This window comes from Pleurodeles waltl, chromosome 7, assembly GCF_031143425.1.
Source record: "Pleurodeles waltl isolate 20211129_DDA chromosome 7, aPleWal1.hap1.20221129, whole genome shotgun sequence".
Classification (NCBI taxonomy): domain Eukaryota; kingdom Metazoa; phylum Chordata; class Amphibia; order Caudata; family Salamandridae; genus Pleurodeles; species Pleurodeles waltl.
The window spans coordinates 1,137,128,213-1,137,153,773 of record NC_090446.1 but is presented as its reverse complement, the minus strand read 5'-3'; the positions used below and the strand labels follow the sequence as shown (position 1 = coordinate 1,137,153,773).

The following is a 25,561-nucleotide window of genomic DNA, read 5'->3' as shown; positions in this document are numbered from 1 at the left end:
TATAGACTAACCATTTCTTTCCCTACGCCCTGCACCCCACTTGTCCTTGAAGGCCTAGCCACAAACCTGTCCAACCCAATTCCTTTGAAAGCCCACTGCACTGTTCCTCCTCTAACAAGCCCAACGAGAATCAGGGTCATTCATCTTTTCTCTGCACAGAGGGCTAGTGGATGGTTGGGAAGCTAGAGCCCTACAAGGAAGCCCGCCCTCATCTTCTGAGTCTCTTTTATAATGATCCACATGCCTAGGCCCCAGAGTATTGTGGCAGGCATGTTACCTGACTCTGAGGCTTAGTACCACAATGTTGAGGGACCTCAGTCTCCTGAAAACTGGTGAGGATGTGAGCAAGATAGTTATGGTTGTACCTGTTCTGAGCTGCTTCAATTGTACTAGCAGAAAATGTTCTAAAATAGATGATGATCCCTTGTGGATGTTTCTTCTGTGAACCACAATGTCAGTCAAACTTATAAATTTGAGAACTTCATTATAAAATGTTTGCGTTATCTTTGCATTTTTTTGAAAGTGTGATTTTGTGAGTCTGGCAATGTTGATCCTCTCATCTTCACTTCTGTGTTCTGGTTTGTTCACTAGGCATGTGTTGGTTCGGAAACTTTTCATGACCAGAATTAGCTTCAGATGCCAGTTTCCTTAATGTGAAACTTATGTTGTGTATTGCAATCATGGAATGTTTTGTCCAAAGAGTCACAGTGTGCATCAACAGATCGTATGGTTTATCATTTGCCAGTACTTTAATAGTTTGTTTCTTTTGTAAAATTAATGTGGCTGCAGCCTTCACACCGATATTTAGGCCTCTATGGCCCAATGCCACAGTTAGTTGCTCAGCATTGAATGGTTTCCCGAGGGTGTGGCTAGCCACTGGGCACGATGGACGCATAACTAAGCGGCTCATCACTGTGGATATCACCCCTGAAATCCACACATGAATCCCGTCATAGTCTGTGGCAATCAGCAGAAATGTGATCTGCACTCTCTGAGGCTCGGCTGATGAAGGCCGGAGGTGCTGCGGTGGCCCGGGCCTCTATAACAGAGGGGAATACTGCAGGTGGTGTGGGAGGAAAAGATGGTGGATGGAGGCAGAGCAGCCTGCTAAGAGAGTGGAGTGGCCCACAGACTGCACCTAACTCCCCGTGCGAAGCGGCTGTAGGGCCTGCCTGGAGGTGAGAACCTACCTGGAGGTGAGAACCATTGTGCCCGGCGAGCTGCGCGGCCCCCCAGTGTGTGAAGGACTTGGGGCAAGGGATGCGGCCCGCCAAGGAGATCGGAGGTTGGCACTGTGGGGTCGGCGCCGGGGGTTGTGTGGCTGACCGGTGCAAGAAGGCCTGGGGGGCCGCCCAGGCCCCTGTAGTGATGAAGGAGCCCTGAGGAGCAACTAAGCAAATACACGGATGGCTCAGTGGCAGCACCCACGAGAAACAAGACTGAGACAAGACCGCTGAGAATATAGAAGTGGACCCTCTGGCGACCGGCCGGGGTGATGACCGCAGGAGGTGTACTAAGTAGGCCGCAGGGGAGCAAATCATAGGAGTATGCCAGCAGAAAGTACACAGCAGGAGGGGGGCTACAAGAGTAAAACAAATGATGGAGTAGGTCTGAAAAGACCATCCAAGGCCATGGAATCGTGCTGGTGGAGTGACAGAATTGTGCAGCTGGGGCTCAGATGGGGATGCCCCCCCCCCACCCCTGTATGTGCCCCTTACCAGCATCAGATCTACCCCACTGTGCTGGTTAGCAGGATCTCGGGTGCTGCCGGCGAGGCACCAGTAAGAGTCAGATGGCGGCGGAGAGCCGTTCCGGGCAGAGAGACTACTGTAACGGGGACTGACTTGAGTGCCCATGGGGGGGGCATGTGCCGCAAGGAGTGGGACAGGAATAATGGGATAAAGTAGGAGTCTTGGAGGTACGCAGGTCAACAGCTTGGACAAGTATATCATCCCGCTGTGCACAACCGGGGTCGAGAAAGACTCGCCCGCACTGGGCACAAAGACTAAAGGGGGCCATATGGAGAAGGAGCCATCACTCCGTGAGATCATGAACGCTGTACAGTCGCTCAGAGGCACTTTGGAACCAAAACTGGATACAGTCAGGATGGACATCAATCTCCTTAGAACAGATCTTCGGAAAGTCAAATGTAAAGTCACCGTGACCGAGACACAAATCCACGGACTACAGACGATGACCAAAAAGCTGGAAGACCAAGTGCAGGTGCTCACGAAACAGCATCCTCTGTGGCAGAGAAACTGGAGGACCAAGAAGGCCTGGCTCGACACAACAACATTCAAGTCACAGGTTTTCCATTGTGGAGCTCTTCTTGGAGGACCTCATCTTGCACATGCTGTGTCCAAAGAGATTGTCTAATTACTTCTCCATAGAAAGGGCCCACAGAGAGCCGGCCTGGCAGCCGCCACCTGCAACAACACCACAAAAACGTATTGGAAGAGTTTTCAACTAAAGGGACCGGGATGCAATTGGGTGGCAAATGGTAAGACCTGGCTCATCTCATCCCCAGAGGATGTATGGGACTGTCTTGAGGGCTGCAAAAAGTGGGGCGAGGAGGCCATGGCACTCAAGAGAAGCAAAGATCTCCTAGAACTGGTGCAGCGCAGTGGACCCCGCTCTACGGGGACCCTGGGGATGGAGAAAGCACCGGGGAACGAACACTGGCCAGCGTAGAACACCAGACCCGACACTCATCAGACTCTGAGATGGACCCGGTCCCTGGCGGGTCCAGTGAAGATTGGAATGGAGCACTGAGAGAGACATAGGCGACATAAGGAGGAGAGAGCAGCGCCTCGGGTGAGGCACAAAGATGTACTACAATGCCTACCGACGAACTGGTGATATACCCCCTGATAACAAGGGAAGTGTAACTCTAAGGACAAGAGACTATTATCTATGCTGCCCTGGCAATGTTAGTCTACCCATGGTTGTGTGTTCAAATTATGGGGCGACATGCTCTCTGCCAGTTTAAGTAGTGGGTATTTGGGGACCGGCGAAGCAGGGTAGTTACGATGGGGTAGGAGTTGTTTGGGAAGTTTGAGTTGTATAGGTTGTGGCAGTTGATTTGCAGTGCTATGCATGCAGTACGTAGAGTATGGTTGTATGGAACACCTGAGCACAGTATGAACAGTCCCTTAGGGAATGGGATCCCAGGGATAAAAGTGCAGGTGCTTTATCTTAGGTGTAAGACATGGAAACAGTGACAAAGAGGTTGGTGCATGTTTGGTCCTGGAACGTATACAGGCTGGGGAGCAAAGATTAAACGTACAGTAGTATTGCAGTATCTCCAATGCAACTCTGTGTCTGGAGGTGGATCTGCTGCAGCAAACTCACCTGCAAGGTAATTACTATAAGTCCCTGAATAGGTTTGGGTATACCCTGATGGCACACACTGGATACTCAATGGACGCCACAGGGGTAGGGATCCTACTAAAAGAGTCTTGGCCATACACGCTCACCCACACATGTGCGGACCTCCTCTGCCGCTATGTATTGTTCACGGGGAGCTGGGAGGATATGACTCTCAACCGATGTTCACTCTACATCCCACCACGCTTACACAGAACAACATTTTCAGATGTTGGCATCCTGTTTTTAGAGTTGCTGCCTGGGATTTTAGCCCTGGGGGATGATTTTAACACAGCTAGCGACCCCGGGAAAGACCAGCTGAGCAATCGAATGTCGTTGACAGAGGTGGGTCAATTACAGTCCTTTGTAGATGCTATGAGCCTGTTGGAAGTGTGGCACACACAACACCCATACCTCAAGGAATATACGTACTACTCCACTCCGCATTGGAGTTTCTCCCGCATTGATCAAATTTATACGCAACAACTTCATGAGGACCTATTCATTGAGGTGAGTCACAGGTCTAGGGGGATTTTGGATCACTTACCAGTGATGGTATCTCTGAGGGGGCCAGGTGTTAGCACCCAGATTGGACATGTGGTACGTGAAAGAGGCGGAAGTTAGGAAGAGGCTTAGGGAGGGGGCAGAGCTTTACTTCCAGGAAGATAAGGATACAGTGGCCTCTATTTGCATCCTATGAGAGGCCTTTAGGACCGTGATCTGAGGGAAGGCTCAGGCTTTGGCTGGGGGCAAGAAGAAAGAAAACAAAATACAATTTGAAGCCCTAGAAAGGGACATATGGGTCCTTCCTGACTGTTTCCCAATAGATACTAGCCCAGAGCTTTGGCGCAGCCTACAGGCAAAGCAGGCAGATCCGAGGGACCTGGCAGAAATAGGCCTGACTATATGTCCAAGCCACACAGAGACAGTTATACGGAGATGGGTGTGAGAGGTATTGAAAGAGGAGGGAGAGATACAGCGGATTAGTGTGGACCTACCTGAAACCTACTGCAAACGCCTGTACATTTCTGGGGCGACCGTGACAAACTCAGCCTGTGATGACTTCCCAAGAGACATCCACTTAGTGACACTTGCAATAGACAATAGGGTGGCCCTGGAGGGGAACCTGACAACAGAGGGGAATGGGGCAGGCATTTAGGGCATTGCAGTCTGGCAAGGCCCCCAGTGCCCAATGGACTCCCAGTCGAATTGTATAAGGGGATGGTGAGCACAGTAGTGGATCATCTGATGGACATGTACCATGATGCACTGACAGTCCATAGACTGTGCTGGTGGATCAAAGTACAGCCACAATTGTAGTTATCCACAAGAAAGGGAAGCCACCAATGGACTGTGGGTAATACTGGCTGATATCCCTCCTAAAAGTGGAGGTGAAAATATTGGCCAAAGTCCTGGCAAATAGGCTACAGAGGGTCATCTCCTCGATTGTCCCCGATGTTGTTTGCGCTGTACCTGTAGCTGTTGGCCGCCTGGGTACTTCAAGATCCCTTGACCCAGGGAATTCCGGGCACGGAGGGATGGGAGGAGTATATCTCTCTGTATGCGGACAATGTGAAACTATATGTTATGGATCCGTCCCTCTTGATTGACAGGCTTATGCAAATGTTCCAAATCTTTGGGGAACATTCGGGATACTGCATTAACTGGGACAAGTCCCTCCTTTACCCATTAGTGGGAAGTGTCCCCAGGCTCACTATCCGATGCGTGATACCGGTTGACACAGAGGGATTTAAATATCTTGGGATATATGCCACGCAGGACTAAAGTGAATTCCTCCATCGGCATTTGGCCCACAGTTGGAGAGACTGCTGACAGATGTTGGAGGAACCTTCCACTCATGCTCATGGGCAGAGTGGCGTTATATAAAATGATGACCCTGCCCGGCCTATTGTATTTCTTTCAGAACACACCTTTCCCTCTGCTGGCTGAGACATTTTCTAAATTATGCACACTGTTATTGGCTGGGAGTGCCCCACGGATCACGTTGCGGAAGCTCCTGAGAGGAGTCTGTGACAGGGGCCTAGCAGTCTCAGATGTACTTTTGTACTATGGGGTAACGCAGTTGGTGGTGAAATACGAATGGGCATTTGCTGATCAAGCAGAACCAGCCTACGGAATTAATGGAGCAGCCATGGGACTTCAGGGGATTCGAGAGGGCCTTATACAGCAACAGACGAGTCGGACGGTGTTACAAGCTGGAAAGATGCAAATTGTAACCTAGGCGGTAGGGGGGCACTCAGGGCACAGACCCCACTCTGGGACTGCGAACTCCTACAGTAGAGGGGGAGCGCAAATTGGTATAGAAAACTTGGGAGACATGACGAAACAACACCTTTATTCCCTTTGAGACATTACAGCAGGAATACAACCTGACGGGGACTGAACGGTATAAATACTTAAAATTGGGTCACACTGTAGGAAGCTGGCCTTGTGTGTGGTGAACACCTACGGTGTTATCACCTTATACCAGTCCAGGTATCCCCTATTAGTGAGTGTAGGCAGTGTCTAGGAAGCCAGGGCTCTCTAGAGGTAGCTGTGGATGAGGTTCAAGAGTTATCTAGGAGACATGCACAGCTTAGGCAATACCACTATAATCACACAGCACTTAAACACATGAACGAACCACACAGTGTTACAAAAATAAAGGTACTTTATTATGGTAACATAAATACTAGAATATTGAATAGGCAATCCCCCAACTGGAGGTACGTAAACAAACTTATTATATACACATTAGCAATCAGCAAATAGCATAGAAAGCAATAGGCATTGGTAAAAGCAATAGGAAATAGTGGGGGCCCTAGGGGAGGGCCAAACCATATACTACAGAAGTGGAATGTTAAAGGCAGTCCCCCTCCCAAGGAAGTGGAATCAGTAGAAGGGAGCTGGAGGAAATAGGAACCTCAAGAGGTGAGTACCAGAGTGACCCCAGCGACCAGAAGAGCATAGGTAAGTACCTGATTTTCCCCAAAAGAAACAGGAGGACTTTGCAAAAGGATTGTGCGAGACCCAGCCAAGACTGGAAGAACCCAAAGGTGGATCCTGACAGAAGAGGACCTGCAAAGGAATGGAACCAAGTCCAGTTACAGTTGGAGTGTCCTATTGTGGCAGGAGCCACTACCCACCCTTCTGTGGATGCAGGACCAGGTTGATGCTGGACGAAGAAGGTCAGCAATGCAGCACAGGAGCTGAAGAGAAGTCCCAGGAGTGATGCAAGTGATGTCCCACATCGGTGGTCGTGACGTAGTCAGTCAGTGGTGCTGGAAAATCACCAACAAGTCTTAGTAAATGCAGTAGATGGAGAAGAAGGTTTGTAAGGCTGAAGAGGACCAGAAAGATCCAGGGTACTCGGCCCAAGGAGGAAAGTCTGCAGCTGGGAGAGTCACAAGAAGAGGAGGCAGCCCCCACAGGCAACCCACTGGCTGCAGACACAGGAGTCGCAGTGAGGCCTTCTCAGCACACCTGAAGAGGAGTCCCATGTCACTGGAGTAGCAGGCAGGAGACTGTACTTTGCAGGAGGGAGTGCTGGGGCCCGGGCTACACAAAGCCTCAAGATCCCCTGGAGAAGGAACAGACAATCCTTGGTAGCTGCAAGAGTCGCGGTGCACAGGGGTACTGTCCTGCAAGGAGAGGTAAGGGCTTACCATCTCCCAAATTGGACAGCTGGTAGAGAGGACCAAGGAGACCACTCCAGACCACCACATGTGATGCAGGATGCATGCAGTTCAGGAGGGGCGAAGATCCACGCAGCCAGTCGTCGTCGCAGGTGGTGCCTGCGGATGCAGGGGTGTGACTGCTTCACTCCAATGGAGATTCCGTCTTACTTTTTGTGCAGTCTGAAAACTCATCGCCCTCAGAGGATGCACAGCCGGGGAAATGTTGCAGTTGCTGGAAGGAGTCGGAGAAACAATGTTGCAGACTGGAGTCGTCGCTGAAGTTGCAGACTGTGGGTTCCTGGAGGGTCCAGTTGCAGTCCCAGTGCCCAGAAGATGAATTAAACAATGCAGAGAAGTCCTGCTGGAATCTTGCACGTCAAATCTGAGGACGCACCCAAGAGGGAGACCCTAAATAGCCCAGGAAGGGGGATTGGTCACCCAGCAGCGTGAGCACCTAAGAGGAGGGGGCTGTGACGTCACCTACCTGACCTGGCCACTCAGATGCTCCCAGGGGCCTCTGCCTACCTTGGATTCAAGATGGCAGAATCAAGTGGCCACCTGGATGAGCTCTGGGCACCGGCCATAGGTTGGTGGTGGACAGGGGAGTGATCACACCCCTTTCCTTTGTCCAGTCGTGTGCCAGAGCAGGGACCGGGGTCCCCTGAACTGGTGCAAACCAGCTTATACAAGGAGGGCACCAAATGTGCCCTGCAAGGCATACAGGTGGCTTGGGGAGGCTACCCCTCACAAGCCATGTAACACCTATTTCCAAGGGGGAGGGTGTTGCCTCCCTCTCCCACAGGAAATCATTTGTTCTGCCTTCCTCTGCCTGAGCTGGTCAAGCAGCAGGAGGGCAGAAACCTATCTCAGGGGTGGCAGCAGGGCGGGCTGCCTGGAAACCCCAGAAGACTGGCAAGAGCAATGCTGGGGGTCCTCTAAGGAGCCCCCAAAGTGCATGGAATCATAGAACTAATACTGGCAACAGTATTGGGGTATGATTCTGACATGTTTGATACCAAACATGTCCAGGTTCTGAGTTAACATCATATAGCTGGACATAGGCAGTGATCTGGGTAAAATGGCTTCCCAGCACTTACGAGGTCCAGTAGAATGGAGCTGGAGTTTGTAGGGGCACCTCTGCCCATGCATGGGTGCCCTCACACACACAGGTACCTTCACCCTGCCCTCTGGGCTTGGACTGCCTACCGTAGGGGTGACTTACAGTGACCTTGTGCAGTGACCTGTATTGAAAGGGTGCGTGCAATGGCAGGCCTGCAGACACATTTTGCATGGGCTTCCATGGGTGGCACAATACATGCAGGAGCCCATGGGGATCCCCTGATTCCCCAATGCCCTGGGTACCTAAGTGCCATATACTAGGGACTTACATAGGGGCACCAGTATGCCAATTGTGTGGTATGCAAAGTCCTAAGCAATCAAATTTAGATGAAGAGAGCACAATCACTGGGGTCCTGGTTAGCAGGAAGCCAGTGAAAACAGTCAAAACACACTAACAGCAGGCAAAAAGTGGGGTTAACCATGCCACAAACAGGGTACCTTCCTACACACATACTCCTGAGACCCATACTGGAGGGGGAACAACTCCCAGAGGCAACAACTCTGGAGGACAGGGTTCTTGCGGAACCACTACGCAAACTTGCAATCTCGACCATCTACAGAAAACTGATCACTAACTCACCGGACCCCAAAGGGAAATTGAGGAAGACATGGATGGAGGAAGTGGGACCCCTTGATGACGAGGACAGGGCTGATGCCAAGATGAGTGCATGTGAAATAGCTATACTGTACAGGCCCGCTTCTGATTAGTACAGCTTAGGATACTGCATAGATCCGACTTCTCCCAGGTATGACTCTGAAAGATGGGTTGGGTAAACACAGAGTTGTGCATGAGAGGGTGAGGGATGATGGGTACATTCTACCGTATACTCTGGGTGTATCCCCAAATACAGCTCTTCTCAGGAGCAGTGGTGTGTAAAATGTCTCAGGTGCAGGGGGCATCAGTCCCTTGCGACCCTAGGTGGCTTATCCTGTCGATAGCAGAGGAATCCTCATGGACATGATACCAATGCACATGGTTTTGGCTTGCAGCCGGGGTTGCCAAAAGGAATGTGGCCAGGGAATGGGGAGCCCCCCAACCTCTGAGTGTGCCAGAGTGTAACTCTGACATGGACTGGTGTCAATGTGTGGAACAAGTAGTTTATCAGAGTAGAGGTTGCTCCAAAAAATGTGGTAAAGTGTGGGGCCCTTGGAATACCATACATGGGATTTGCGAAAGGATGGTGTGGGTCTTTGATTGGAAGATCTCTGTGCTAGGGTGGAATGGCACCAGGCCTGAGGGTTACAGGAAGGTCTAAGAATAACTGCCACTGTTTATTCTGCGTATCAATTGTGAAGAAGTATTGTCCTATGGATTACATGCATACAAGATGATTGCTGTTTTTAAATTGAATGATCCACTGTACGCCGTGACTTGTTTAATAAAAAGTTTTTTTTTTTTTTAATTGAATGGTCCCCTCTCACAGTGTATCGCTCCCTTGATGAAGTTCTTGGAGCTAAAGTTGAAATACATGAATGAGAACCTGGTAGAAGAGAACTTCAACAGGTAAAAGGATCCTGCCCACTTCTATTTAAGCTTGTTAATTGTCTCCTCCCATGTTCACCCATTTCTGTACTCTTTGTCTGCATTCTTGCTCAAATTCCTCTGATGTGAAATAACTTTGTTCTCATTTACTTTTTCCATTCTTCTCAGCTTCTGCTCTGTTGAACCCACCAGATGCCTCCCTTCCCTATTTTCAACATTGTACCGTAAACATTTACTACTTGCCATCATTCCTCTCTTCTTGCCCTATAAATCTTACTTTCTTTTTCTCTCCCATTGTTTACTCACTTTCTCTATTCTCTTGACTGAACTTCCTTGCCTTTTCTTTGTTTGCTTGTTCTCTCTGTCCAGCCCTTCATCATTCTTGCATTCTGTCTCTCCTTCACTTCTTTTTCTATGCCTCTTTCCATTCTCTCGTAGGGGATTTCCATGTATAGTCCTAAGCACTGAATAGTTCTGCACGCCTGCGGGGACCCTGAAGCACTGTTCTGAAGTGTATTCTTAAGTGTAGATGTTCCCCCTTCTTGAGGAAGGCCTGCAAAGTCACTTAAAAATGTCAATTTGCAGCCTAGAGGAACGGCTACAAAGGCCAAATTGTTCATTCTTTTGGTTGAAAAAAGGATACTGTAGTATAGATATACATTTAAAAACATGTTTATTCTAGAGATGAAGTAGAAAACATCTTTCACAAACCTTTTTACAACTTCAAAATAAGGATGAAACAATGCAGGGCAGTGTAGCACATAGGCTGCCATTATACAGAATGTAAGTAGAGCTGTGCCTTTAAGAAGAGAAAGTCTTCCTGTATCCCATCGTGCATAGCAAAAGGCAGTTGCCTCAGTTTTTTTTTCCGGCTCCTTATGACAGGACCCTGAAGCATTGAGCTCCACCTATTTATAGTTTTTTTTTACTAGAATTCAACTAAAATCCTTTGGATTTCTGTTTCACTCAACGTTTTTCACCCAGAGTGAATGTTTTCTGTCCTTTTTTTTTGGTCAAATTCTGACAGAAATGTGAGGCTTTTTTCCACAAAATGCCTTCTCTGTTTGATAAGTGCCCTAGCTGTGGCAGGAAAAAGGCCAAAACAGACCCACATCAAGTCTGTATTATTTGCCTGCCGTCATCTCATAAACCTGATGCCTGTGACATTTGTAAAACCTTCTCCAGGCGCACCCTTCGTGACAGGGAGAAAATTCGTCTTCAAGCCAAGGAGGACAGTAGACGGAGGAGACAATCCACCACAGAGCGAGGAGAAGGTCAGTCTTCTACCAGGGCTCTCACTTTGTCCTCTGGAGCAGCTTCCAGATCTGCTCAAAAACGTCACAGGTCGCTGACGACGTTGAGAGCATCGATGTCGAGACAAGGAACGGCACCGACATGCTCGCCGTCGAGAACCAGCTCGCCGTCGAGGAAGAGGCATCGCTCGCCGTCGAGAGCGTTATCATCGACGAGACGGCGTAGACATTCGCCGTCGAGAAGTTCCCTGTCCAGGTCACCGTCGACGCGAAGGGGAAGATCGACGTCGAGGGACAGTACTCGCCATCGGAGACGATCGACGACATCACACCGACGTCGAGGCAGATCGCCGTCGAGGGGTTCTCAACGGCGAGAGGAGGCAACGTCGAGCAGTACATGTCGGCGTCGTACTTCGACGTCGAGAAGCTTGTTGGTGTCGAGAAGGCATTCAAAGAGACCAAGGAGGGTCTATACCACCTCGGAATCCTCGGCTTCTCTGATTCTCTTGCCATCTTCACCTCAGCATTCTCCTCAGCCATCTCCTCTACCACCGACACCTCTGGCATCTACAGCTCCTCCGCCGGTACCTCTTTCGGAGGCCGCCCCAGTGACTCCTGCAGAATCCACGAGACAATCATATCATTCTTCTAAACGTTCATCTGCGTCTAGACACCGTCATTGGCATGACTCGGATCACAGGTCTCCTCGTCCCCACCATAGACACTCCTCTTCATCCACAAGAGATTACTCTCCGACGTTATCGGACTCCCCGTCTCCGAGAGTTTCTCCCATAGATGATGTGAATACTTTTCAAGAGGTATTAATTTGCGGTGCTACCAAGCTGAACATCCCTCTGGCAGTACCCACTCCAACAACTTCTGTCATATTTGAGACATTACACCAGCGATCTTCGGCTAGACCATTACTACCGCTGGTCCCAGGGTTACTTGAACCGTCAATGGACGTTTTCCTTACACCGTCCACAACCAAGACTGCTCCTTCCAGACTCATAAAGAAATACCGTCCTCCGGAGCAGGACCCTTTATTTCTGAGAGCGGATGCAGCGCCCGATTCAATGGTAATCGTGGCTGCTAAAAAGTTGCATTCAACATCTCCGTCGTCTTCTTCTCCACCAGACAAGGAGAGTAGAAAAATTGATGGCGCAGGCCGCAAAGTTTGCTCAACCTCAGCCATCACCATGAAAGCGGCTAGTGCCACTGCCCTGTTGGGCAGGTATGATCGTGCCCTTTGGGATTCTGTGCTACAATTTGCCGATTACCTTCTAAAAGACAAAAAGGAGGATTTCTTGGAGATTGTAAACAAAGGCGCCATGGTCTCCAACCAAGTGATTAGTGCGGCTGCAGACTCCTCTGTGTTATCTGCACATAGTTATTCTCATGGCATATCCTTAAGAAGACATTACTGGCTACGCCTTACTTCACTCAAGCCAGAAGCTTAACAGAGGATACAAAACCTTCCTTTTTCAGGTTCCACTTTGTTTGGGTCTCATACTGACGACGAGATGTCTAGGATGAAGACAGAATTAGACACTCTGAAGGCAGTGGGCATCAAGAAGCCAGGGGAACAACAGAAAACATTCCGTCCCTACCACCGCAGATTCTTCGCTCAAAGGCTTCAAACACCGCAGTGGATGCCTCCGAGATCCCAGCACCAGCAACACCAGAGACCTTTTTCAACCCAGCGAAAACAAACAAGGGGTTGCTCCACACCACAAACCGCCCAAACAGGCCGTCAAACATCGGCGTCTAAACCCTGAATCCCCCTCCTCCGTTACCCCCTCCGGTAGGGGGAAGTATTTCGTATCATCTGGAAGAGTGGCAACGCATAACATCAGACGCCTGGATTTTGAATATTGTACAGAATGGCTATTGTCTCTGGTTCATAAACCCTCCGCCTTCTGTTCCACCCAAACCGGTGAAATACCACCTCGACGCTCTCAAAGTAGAGGTAAGAACCCTATTTCAAAAGAAGGCGATAGAACCTGTTCCTATGAACCAGCAAGGAAAGGGAATCTACTCGAGGTACTTTATGGTACCAAAGAAAGACAAGTACGAGTTCCGACCCATTCTCGATCTAAGAATAGCCAACAAATGGATTTGCAGAGAAAAATTCAGAATGCTATCCTTACACCAAATCTATCTCCAACTTCATCAAGGCGATTGGCTCTGTTCAATAGATCTCCGCGACGCTTACTTCCACATTCCCGTGGTAAAAAAACATCGGAAGTTCTTAAGATTTCTCGTCAGAAAAAGCCATTACCAGTATACAGTGCTACCCTTCGGCCTCAAGTCAGCACCGAGGATGTTTTCCAAATGCATGGCGGTAGTGGCAGCCCATTTAAGGAAACATCGGATCTTCGTCTATCCCTATCTAGACAATTAGCTCATAAAAGCATCCACATACCTAGAAGCCCAACAGCACTTCAATTGGACCTACCATCTTCTCCAGAGACTGGGTCTTCAGGTCAATCTCTCCAAGTCCACAACATCACCTGTACAGAGGTTGCACTACTTAGGCGCCATCATCAACACCACTCAAGCAAAGGTGTTTCCTTCGGAGGAACGATGTTTATCAATCCTCCAGAAGTGCCAGCTGCTTGAAAAAATCCCTCAGGCTACTGCAAGAGCGATGTCCTCTCTCCTGAGGTCGATGGCGTCTTGCATCTATCTCACTCCCAACGTTCGCCTCCATATGAGACCTTTACAGGAGTGCCTAGAAAATCTATGGAATCAACTACTAGACGATTGGGAGAACAGCATCCTTCTTTCTCCCCATGCCATTCAATCCCTCAAGTGGTGGTGTTCTCCGAGCAATCTCCTGAAAGGGATGCCATTCCACCAACAGCCTCCCACTCAGACCATAGTCATGGATGCATCGCTGCTCGGATGGGGAATGCATATGGATCACCTTCAGATTCAAGACTCTTGGTCGCAGAGGGAAAGACTATATCACATCAATGTCCTAGAGTTACGTGCAGTCCATCTTGCGCTCAAGGGCTTCCTCCCCGCATTGACTGCGAAAACTCTGCTTGTCCAAACAGACAACATGGCCACCATGTATTACTTGAACAAACAAAGGGGCACCAGATCCAGGACTCTGTCTACAGAGGCCCAAACAATTTGGCACTGGCTTCTAGCCAGGAACTTAACAATAGTAGCAGCTCACCTTCCAGGCATACAGAATGTCCAAGCGGATGCCCTTAGTCGAGCAATGGACGAAAACAACGAGTGGGTTCTGCACGACAACGTCGTCCTCTCCATCTTCTCCATGTGGGGTACCCCTTCTATAGACCTATTCGCAACCCCAGAAAACAAAAAATGCCAAGACTTCGCCTCCAGGTACTACCATCCAGGAACATTGGGGAATGCCCTGTGGATAAACTGGTCAGGAAAATTTCTTTACGCCTTTCCACCACTTCCCCTGATACCGACAGTCCTCCTCAAGCTGTCCCACTCCAACACCAAGATGATTCTCATCGCCCGGAGTGGCCACGCCAGTGGTGGTTTCCAGACCTTCTTCACCGATCACTCCGTCGACATATCAGATTACCTTGCCGCCCGACCTTCTCACGAAGTTTCGAGGCCAGATGAGACATCCCAACCGCTCGTCTTTGAATTTGGCAGCATGACTCCTGAGCTAGTGCAGTTTGGTCACCTTAATCTTCATCAGGACTGCATGAAGATTCTAAGGGTGGCAAAACGCCCTTCCACAAGAACAGCTTATGCCTTCAAATGGAAAAGGTTCTGCATATGGTGTTTGGACAAGAACTTTGACCCAACGACATGCGGAGAAGAAGCTATTCTTTCATATTTATTACACCTGGCGAAGTCTGGCTTACAGTTGTCATCAATCAGAGTACACCTTGCAGCACTAACAGCATATAGGAAAACTCCTTCCCAAACCTCTTTCTTTAAGATTCCAATCATAAAATATTTCCTAGAAGGTTTAAAAAAGGTTTTTCCTCCTATTAGACGTCCATCTCCTCCATGGGAGCTTAATATAGTCCTTTCGCGTCTGATGCTACACCCCTTTGAACCCATACACAAGGCATCCCTCCAGCATCTTACCTGGAAAACTGCCTTTCTTGTAGCAATCACTTCAGCTCGCAGGGTTAGTGAGATCCAGGCCCTTTGCGCTCAAGAACCTTATACAGTTTTTCATTCCTCAAAAGTAGTAATGAGAACACATCTTAAATTTCTACCTAAAGTCATTTCAGACTTTCACGTAAACCAGACCATCTCCTTACCGACTTTCTTCCAAAATCCATCTACTTCTGCTGAGAGAACCCTACATTCTCTCAATGTAAAGAGGATTTTAAAATTTTACTTAGATAGAACAAAATAATTGCGCAAATCACAACAGCTGTTTATTGACTATGGCCCAGTTAGGACAGGTATGGCCACCTCCAAACAATCCTTATCCAGGTGGATTGTCTCATGTATCTTATTCTGTTATCAGTTAGCAAATAAATCCCTCGATGGCAGGCCTAAGGCCCATTCCACTAGGGGCAAACCAGCAACTGCTGCTTTGATGAGAAACATTCTGTTAGCAGAGATCTGCAAAGTGGCTACATGGAGATCTGTCCACACCTTTACTAAGCATTACTGTCTTGATTCGGATGCTAGGACAGATGCTCAGGTTGGACAGGCCTCTCTTAAGAATCTCTTTACGTGACTTATTGTTTCTTTATTGTTCTGTCTACTCCACCGCGGTTATTGGGATGGGCTTGCTAATCTATTCAGTGCTTATGACTATACATGGAAATCCCCTACGAGAGAAGGAATAGTTTCGTACCTGTAACTCCAGTTCTCTCGTAGGGGTATTTCCATGATAGTCATAAGCAACCCTCCCTCCTCCCCGGTCGAGTTGACATGATAATAACTATAATAATAATATTAATAATGAAAGCTATATTCAGACTTCTTCATGTCATATTACAAGCCTACAAAAAGAACTGAGGCAACTGCCTTTTGCTATGCATGATGGGATACAGGAAGACTTTCTCTTCTTAAAGGCACAGCTATACTTACATTCTGTATAATGGCAGCCTATGGGCTACACTGCCCTGCATTGTTTCATCCTTATTTTGAAGTTGTAAAAAGGTTTGTGAAAGATGTTTTCTACTTCATCTCTAGAATAAACATGTTTTTAAATGTATATCTATACTACAGTATCCTTTTTTCAACCAAAAGAATGAACAATTTGGCCTTTGTAGCCATTCCTCTAGGCTGCTCATTGACATTCTTAAGTGACTTTGCAGGCCTTCCTCAAGAAAGGCGAACATCTACACTTAAGAATACACTTCAGAACAGTGCTCCGGGGTCCCTGCAGGCGTGCGTAACTATTCAGTGCTTATGACTATCATGGAAATACCCCTACGAGAGAACTGGAGTTACAGGTAAGAAACTATTCCTTCTTTTCTATCCCTCCACAATTTGCTTGCTATACCCTCCTCTTGCATTTCCCGTGAATCAATCTTCTTCCCTCCACTTCAGTGTTTTCATCACTTTACACTTTTTTCCTGGCTTCTGTTACCGTCCTTTCCCGACACTTCTATTTCGCTTTCTTGCACCTTCCCACATTCCTGATTGCTCATTTTGTGCAACCTATCTTGTCTTTATTCCATATAGCCCATTTTCCTTTCCCTCTGAAACTTTTTTTTTCTTCATTGTCATACTGCTGCAGCCTCTTGACCTTGCTCTGGACTCTCATCCTGAACATTCTAAGCGGAGTCTGCAGCCAACAGACACCCTCCCCCAGGTACTACAAGAGGTTGCAGGTGGCCCTTAAGGTGAGCTTCTACAACCTGGGCCACACTTCCGGGGGAGGGCTTTAGGTGACACTGGAGATGAGCCTCTTTTCTGTGTGAGTGATGATGTTGCCAGTACCCATGAAGGAGAGCTTCTACTATCTAGTTGAAACAAGAGGATGGTGCTGGAGGAGGACCTCCACCCTGTGCGAGTGATGGCAATTCTGCTGGCAGCACTGTAGGCAAGGGTGAGGTAGGAGGGAGTGGTGTAGATCCAAGTGAAGGTGAGCTTCTGCTGTCTGGTTGAGGTAAAAGCTGCACTTACCAGTGAAAGCATGCTTCTACTATCTGGGTTAGGTAGGATGAGTAGGAGGTGCAGTTACCAGTAAAGGCAAGCTTCTGCGGTCTGGATGAGTCCTCGGGTACTGCTGAAGGCAACATTTTACAGTCTTTGGGAGGCAGGACGGTGAAGCCTAAGGTACTGCAGAAGGCAAGCATTTATAGCCTGGATGAGATAGGGAGAAGAGGTGCAGGTTCTAGTGAAGACAAACATCTGTAGTTTGGGTGTTGCACCAGGAGAAGATACAGTCACCACTAATGGCCCTTAGTTATGCAGGAACATGAGGTGTCAGGCACAGCTGAATGCAAGCTTCCACAGTCTGGGTGACACAGAAGGAGAAGGTGCATGAACCACTGAAGTAAGTACTGAAGGAAAGGTTCTGTTGTCTGCCTGAGGCAGGAGGGTGAGGCTGAAGGTAGGTCTGCAAGCAAGCTTCTACAGTTTGGGTGAGTTCTTTTTTTCTTTCTTTTTTTATAGAGTCCTCATTTATAACAAAAGACAGGAGGAGCCATACGGTGTCCCGACTTTGGTCAGATCCCTAACCCACAGATTAACACCAATGTAGCAGCCTCTATCAACCTAAGGAGAGAAGGTGTGAAGTGGGGGTGGGGGGCATGAGAGTCAGAACAGATCCACACCCCCACCTCCTCTCTGTTGTGTCTTAGTGCTAATCATTGGACTCTTACCATAACCAGGTACCAAGAGTTAATTTAGATTAAGTCTCCCTGGACTATAGACAGAGAAAGTTGGCTCTGTAGAAGTCCAGAAAAGGTCCCCACATTCTCTGACACTTAACCGAGCCATTACTACACTCTAGGTCAGAGATTCTCTTCATTGACAATAGCCAATCAGTATAGGTGTGGGGAGACTAGAGAGCCACTTAGTACATATTTCCCGCCGTGCTATCAGCACCAAGTAAAAAAAGAGGTGCGCCAGAGGTCTCTCCAATTTGTCGTGCATATTCCTTTCAGCACCCTCATATAGTCCAAATACAATGATTGGTAGGGTTATCTCAGCTCGTCTATTTATGATAGATAAAATCATTTGCCCACTTTTTCCCCAGAATATTTGAATCCCCGGACACTGCCACCACAAATGGATATTGTGCGCGCCCTCGCACTTCGGGCAGTTACTCTTCCTTTGGAATCCTATTCTAGCAAGCCTTCCGGGAGTCCATAAGCCCGGTACACGGTAAACAAGTGGTTCCTCCGTAGGGGAGCAGAGTTTACCACAAACCAAAGTGTATTCATAGATGCCTGCCAAAAATAAGGGAGGTCCAGTGCAGGAAAGTCAGATTTCCTTCCCTCTACGGGTAATGGAAGAGAGGCGTCTTTGGCTTGTGTTAATACCCAATACCACCTTGAAACTTCTTTCTTTTATCTCAGGGAGCCAATGATTTCACTTTCCCAACCTGTGGAACGCCCTGCCTCGGGCTCTCCTTGTACCCAGCTTTTAATTTGTATGTATTTAAACCTGGATAACTTAGCATTTGTTGCTTCAGATAGGTACTCCCAAGAAAATGCAGAGCCCCCACTAACTATTTGTCCCCATTGCACAATTCCTCCCTCTATCAATGGTGCAGCTAATGTATCTAGCAGACATAACGGTGTACCAGGCGAATTCCAAATTGAAGCCGGTGCACTGTAATACAGGATTCCCAGTCGCGTTCCCACTGCATATTAAATCCTACAGGCACTATTAAGAACTTTTAGTCTGACTTTTTTGTAATACCTAGGATGGCCAAATTTATAGAGAAAATATGTGCCCTGGTCCCGGGAAGCTCCTTGTCAGTGCCTGCAGCCGAGAAGATACATATTCCTTGGAGAAAAGTGGTCTGATGTTTTTCAATTGAAATGCCCAGTAATAGAGCTAAAAATCTGGAAGTGCGATTCCTCCATCCAGTTTCTTCTTCCTCAATTTCTTCCAGGCTATTCTTGGATTTTTATGAGACCAAATGAAGCTAACTATTTTTCCCTGCAATTTCCTTAGCCAGTCAGCTTTAAAGAATAAAGGGATAGCGTTAAAGATGAAGGTAAATTTTGGCTGTATCACCTTTTTTATTAACTTTGTTCTGCCTATAATATAAAGACGTAAATGGGATAATTGGAGGAAGAGCCTCTTTGTTTCCCTGAAGAGATGTAAGAAGTTCACCTGGGCCATCTCTGCCACATTTATTGCCACTTTTACCCCTAGATAACAAATTTCATTTTTCTCTAACTGTCCTCTGGACCATTCTAGGTCATTACTTCAGATTTATCAGCATTGACTAAGTAGCCCGAAATTTCCCCAAAACCAGCAATAATTTCAAAAAGTGCCGGAAAAGTACTTTGAGGGTTCTGTATATAAACCAGGAGATCATCTGTATACAGGGCTTCAGGAGGAGAAAGAGGACAACCCTGTTGTGTGCCTCGTTCAATTTTAAAGTGTGGGGATAAAATACCGTTAACCAAAACCCTTGCTGTAGGTGCCTTATAGTAATTGCCTTAAGGAAATTATCTCCTAAGTTGTTGCGTTCCATTACTGCCTGCAAGAAAAGCCAACAGACTCTATCAAATGCCTTTGCGGCATCGATTGTTAATATGATAGGAGGAATGTTAGTGGTAGTAGTGATGTCAATTGCGGAGACTAAATCATGTGTCAGATCACCTAGGTGCGGATTTCTCATGAAACCTTTCTGATTATTGTGAACCAAGTCATCAATCACATTATCCAACCTCCTAGCAAGTAATTGTGCAAAAATGTTATAATCATTACTAAGCAATGAAATGGGTCTGTACGACTCACATCTCGTAGCATCTTTCTGTGGCTTTAATATTAAGGTTATAATAGCTTTGTTCCATGAGGTCGGAACCAGGAAAGACTCTATAAATATCGAATTTATCAACTGGGTCAACACTGGCAAAAGTTCCTCTTTCAGGAGTTTGTATACTTCAGCTGGTATTCCGTCTGGGCCCGGAGCCTTCCCGTTCTTCAACCCCGCAATAACATTATCCACTTCGCTGGAATGAAAACATTGGTTAAGAGTCTGGTTCTTATCTGGTTCGAGCCTAGGGAGGAAATCTCCCCTCAACCAATTATCAGTCACCTTTATCGAGCCCACAGTATCTTCCCTGTATAGTTCTGAGAAAAACTTGACTAACTCTCCTGCAATATCTTGATCATCTGAGATAGTTCTGCCCAACTCGTCTATCATTATACCTTTAATAGTATTCCTAACATTGTCAGACCTGGTTTTCCAGGCTAGGAACCTTCTGCAACCTTCACCGTACTCGAAGTGCGCCAGTTTACTGGCTTCCCATTTACTCTTCGCAATTGATTCCACGAAGCCCTCAAGTAAGTTTTTAACTTCCTGAATTCGATTCTGTAAATCAATTTGTATTGTTGCATCCTGATAGATATCCATCAGGGCTTGCAAATTGCAGAGTTTACCCTCAAGAGTCTGTACTCTGGTTTTAGTTCTCTTATCCTTGTAGGCAGCATAACTAATTGATTTCCCACGAATGAAGGCCTTATATGTTTCCCAAACTGTGGCTATCGATGCAGAGCCTATATTAATCTTAAAGAAATCTTTAGAATCCCTTTTCAACTTTAGTACGATCTCTTCCTCCGCGAGGAGGGTTCTATCCAGTGTCCATCTGGAGCATGCACAAGGACCAGAAAAAGTTATGACCAGCTGCACAGCTTAGTGGGCAGAGAGATGACTCGGCTGATGGGAGGTTTCCACTAAGTTATTTCGAAGTCTTGCATCTATCAGAAAAAAAGTCAATTCTAGAAGCGTGACCATATTTTTTGTTCCAGAAGGTGAACTCCTTGGTCCGCCCCTTTCCAATTTGCCAAGGGTCAATCAGGCCGACATTCTTTATTATGTTATGTAGACAATTTCTCATATTGATTGTGCTGACAGTTGGTCTGGGGGTGGTCCTATCTAGAGAGGGGTTAAGCAAAACATTAAAGTCCCCTCCAACTATTATCAGATTCTTAGCTCTTCCAGACAACTGCTCATAGAGATCCCTAAGTGGGCCAGGGTCATCCACGTTAGGTCTATAATATGAGACCAAGGTGTATTCGACCCCTTCTGGCTTAATGTTAGCCAACACCCATCTCCCCCTAGGGTTAGCACTAACATCTGTCAGGTGACCTCGAACCTTGTTCTTTACAATAATTGCCACCCCTTTTATGTTGCAAGATTGATTAGTGCAGGCAAACTGAGTGATCCATCTTTGCGTCTTCAGGATATTTATCCACTCCTCATATCTTAAGTGGGTCTCTTGCAGGAGGATGATCTGGCTGTCAGATAATCTTAAGAATTCAAGAATTCTTCTTTTACTGCTTACTCTGAGACCATTTACATTCCAAGTAAGGATTTTAAGTTTAAAAGTGACGTCGGGCCCATCATCCTGTTCTAATCCGTGTAGCTGTCTCATGTCCAGCCCAAAAATTATATTGAAATGTAAGACTCGATTTCTCCCCCCCCATATGCTCCCCACCCAGTGAAACATTAACCAAATAATTTTACTACGTGACACCCCAAAATTGCCCTTCCCTCGACCCTCCCTAGTGAATCCTCCTTTGAACAATGTTGGGTAATTCATCCTTCCCTTAAGCCCTACCGCTCCGCAGCCCGCTAGCTCTCCCCTTTTATCTGTTCAATTAGTGCCATAGCTTCTTGTGGATCCATCATATTGTACATTTTATTTCGCCACATTACCTTCAGGGTGGCAGGAAACCTCAATTGTGGAGTAGCGCCCAGGGTCTTAAACTCCTGCATGCACTTCCCCAGCTCCCATCATCGATCTTGCGTTACCGTGGACATGTCAGATCTTAATGAGAAAGTCCAAACCTCATGCTTGAAGCCCTGCAATTTGAGAGCTACTGTAAGAATCTGCTCATTCACATACTATGAGGCAGAATTACCCAGCACCTTCCTGAGTTTATCCCTGTTAGGGTTTCTCTTAAAAGGGTTCTGATGGACTCTCAGAATTTCCAAGTCCAGGTTGACGGAGGGTTACGTTGGGATATGTTCTTTAATCAAGGTTATTAGAAGACCTTTAATTTTGTCCCCTTCCACATCTTCTAGGATATTCAAGAATCTGAGGTTATTCCGCCTGTAGTGATTCTCCAAAGATTCAATTTATCTTTCAGATCTTTCTCTTCGTTTTAGGGCTTGGACTCCACTTCTGCGTGTAATACACCAATAGTGGACTCCATAGCCCCCAATCTCTCCGTCAAATTGGTCATTTTGGCATCAAGACCATTGCAAACCCCCTGAATTTTAGCTTGATTAGATTCAGATACAGCTAATTTATCTGCCATCTCTTGTAGTAATGACTGAAGTAGAGAATCTGTGTAGGTTGTGCTGCTTCGTACAATCTCTGCCTCCCTCGGTAATATAGAAACCCCCCTAACTATACCTTGTCCTATATCCTGAGTAACAGAACTATGTTGCGAGTCCGACAGGGTGGGTGATGCTCCTGCCATGTTGGCATCCATGTTTACTGGGGAGGTAGGCACACTCTGTTAAGTAGGGGGATTGGAATGGTCTTGGACCTTAAAAAAGATATAAGCGAGGGAGTGATTTTAACTCTCCTAGTAGTAAGTCTTGCAGTGTTTATAGTCGATGGGGCTTGGTTATTTTGGAGAAGTACCCCTCCCTCGCAAAATAGTGGTGGTAATAATGATAAATTGTGGGGCTTACCTTGAACGGCGTGCTTGTCCTTGTCCATGTGCCAGACGATAGTTGAGTGGAGGCGAAAGGGGGGCCCAGGTTATCCAAATCGGGCTTAGATGGAGGTAATTTCTGTCCCTGCTGCCGTGTCCTGGCCCCAGGCCCTGATGGGCACCTGGGGGTCATGCAGGAATATTCAATCTGGGTAACCTGACATGCAGAGGAATAATCCTGAGTATCCTTGCTAAAGTCACTGGGGAGGGGGGCTCTGAAACCAGCTCCTCTCGTAAGTCATGTTCCAGCCCAGGCAGGGTCAGGAACAAGCCTGTGCTCACTCTGCCCCAGCCGCCCTGGAAGTACAACCTGGCCGCCGCCCCTCTGCTACGGCGGATCAACCAGGCAGCCCGGAGCCAGCGTGAGGAGAGCAGCAAGGAGCAACACGTCAGGGTCTCAGCCTGCCCGGAGGGATCCCCTTGCCTTGGGGCACCCATCCGGTGCGGGCATTCAGGGAGAAAACAGGTGCAGGCGGTAGGCCATCCCCGAGGTGAGAGAGCCGGCGGGAAGCGAGCGGAGGGCGGAGACCACGGTTTGCGTGTTTAGCAGACTGCCATGTTCCCCCTGGGTGAGTTATGAGTTATGAGGGCAGAGCAGAAGGTTACAATGATACCTTAATGTTGGTGAGCTGGAAAGAAGATTGGTGTTGCAGGTCAATCAATCAAAGAAATTTGTAGAGCGCGCTACTCACCCGTGAGGGTCTCAAGGCGCTGGGGGAGGGGGTGGCCAGGGAAGGTCACTGGTCAAACAGCCAAGTCTTGAGGTTCTTTCTGAAGACTAGAAGGTCTTTGGTTTTGCGAAGGTCGGTGGGGAGGGAGTTCCAGGTTTTGGGGGCGAGGTAGGAGAAAGACCTGCCTCCTGTGGTTGTGTGCAGGATGCGGGGGACTGTGGCTAGGGCGAGGTCGGCTGATCGGAGATTGCGTGTGGAAGTTTACTCTTTCATTGAGGTAGGTTGGGCCGGTGTTGTGGAGGGATTTGTGTGCGTGGATGAGGATCTTGAATGTGATTCTCTTGTCTATGGGGAGCCAGTGTAGGGATTTGAGGTGTGGTGAGAATCGTTCGTGTCGGGGGAGGCCAAGGACGAGGCGCATGGCTGTGTTCTGGATTCTTTGGAGTTTGCTTTTGAGTTTGAGTGTGGTGCCGGCGTCAGGTGGCACTGAAGGTAATTTATTGTCTGTTGGTGGCAGGAAAAGTAGTTGGTTGGTTGTTAGCCAATCTCCTGGACTGGGTCACCTCCTTTCTTACCAGCAGAATCCAGAGAGTCTGCCTCCCCATTCCGTTCGGAGGCCACCAAAATCATCTGCGGAGTACCCCAGGGTTCGTCCCTCAGCCCAACCCTTTTCAATCCCTACATGGCCCTGCTCACTAACATCGCCCAATCCCACAACCTCAACATCATCTCATACGCTGACGACACCCAGCTGATCCTCTCCCTCACCAAGGACTCCGCTAAGACCTACCTCCACGAAGGAATGAAGGCCATCGCCGAATGGATGAAGAACAGCTGCCTCAAACTCAATTCCGACAAGACATAAGTCCTCATCTTCAGCTCCACCCCCTCCGCATAGGATGACTCCTGGTGGCCTGCCACTCTCGGAACCGCTGCGACTCCCACCGACCACGCACGCTACCTAGGACTCATCTTGGACTCCTCACTATCCATGACCCAGCAAGTCAATGCCATCTCCTCCTCCTGCTTCAACACCCTCCGCATGCTCCGAAAGATCTACAAATGGATACCCACTGAACCCAGAAGAACAGTCACACCTGGACTATGGCAATGCCCTCTACGCAGGAACCACGGCCAAACTCTAGAAGAGGCTGCAACGCATCCAGAACACCTCCGCACGCCTCATCCTGGACATCCCCCGCCACTGCCACATCACAGACCACCTGAAAAACCTGCACTGGCTCACAGTCAACAAGAGAATCACCTTCAAACTCCTCACCCACGCTCACAAAGCACTGCACAACACCGGACCAGAATACCTCAACAAACGACTCTCCTTCTACACCCCGACCCGGTATCTCCGCTCTGCTGGCCTCGCCCTAGCAACCGTCCCACACGTCCGCAAAACTACAACCGGCAGTAGATCATTCTCGCACCTCGCCGCCAAAATGTGGAAGACTTATCCCACCCACCTGTGCCAGACCAAAGACCTCCTTAGCTTCAGGAAACTTTTCAAGACCTGGCTGTTCGAGCAGTAGCTGTACCATCCCCCCCCCCGCCTTGAGACCCTCACAGGTGAGTAGTGCGCTTTACAAATCCCGGATGGATTGATTGATTAGCCACTATTGTCTAAGTGTGACAGCATGGTGAGATTGCAATCTGATAGTCTTTTAGCTGCACATTAGTTACTTTTGAATCCCCCCCCCCCACTTAGGCGTCAGACTGGACCCAGAAAATTTTCTTAAGCAGTAGCTCTGCGTGCCATTAGGTGGCATCAATTAGCTCCTCACCCATCATCTTCTGCCCCGGGTATGATGTTACCGGTCCTATATCGGCACGAACCTGGCTCGCAGACTTCAGTTCTTTTCTTTCTGCACCAGCTACCACTGACCCCAAGAGAGCTACCCTTCAGTCACTTTCTGACTGGCTCGTTCCAACTTTTTTTCAAGTGCTTTTTCGAGTTGGCTCCTGGTGCGTCAAGGGATGTCTTCTAGGAAGACAGATTCAAGCCCTGTGGATTCTGTCATCGGGCGATGTCCATGATGGATCTGCACCTCATGTTCCTTTGATGTCTGGAGCACGACCACAACCCGAAGTCGTGCTCTGAGTGCCAGGCCATGCATCTGAAGGGAGTGGTCCCTGAAGCTGATGGCAGCCTGGCAC

General features: G+C 48.1%; 1 protein-coding gene across 5 annotated transcripts in view; it reads left to right on the top strand.

The window, feature by feature from the left end:
• Positions 1-25,561, top strand: part of UNC13D (unc-13 homolog D) — an 876,342-nt gene that overhangs the window by 607,384 nt on the left and 243,397 nt on the right. For all 5 annotated transcript variants that reach the window (XM_069200183.1, XM_069200186.1, XM_069200185.1 and 2 more), the window contains exons 26-27: positions 9,587-9,666; positions 16,606-16,711. In XM_069200183.1, coding sequence (XP_069056284.1) covers positions 9,587-9,666; positions 16,606-16,711 — 186 coding nt within the window. The remainder of the gene's footprint in view (positions 1-9,586; positions 9,667-16,605; positions 16,712-25,561) is intronic.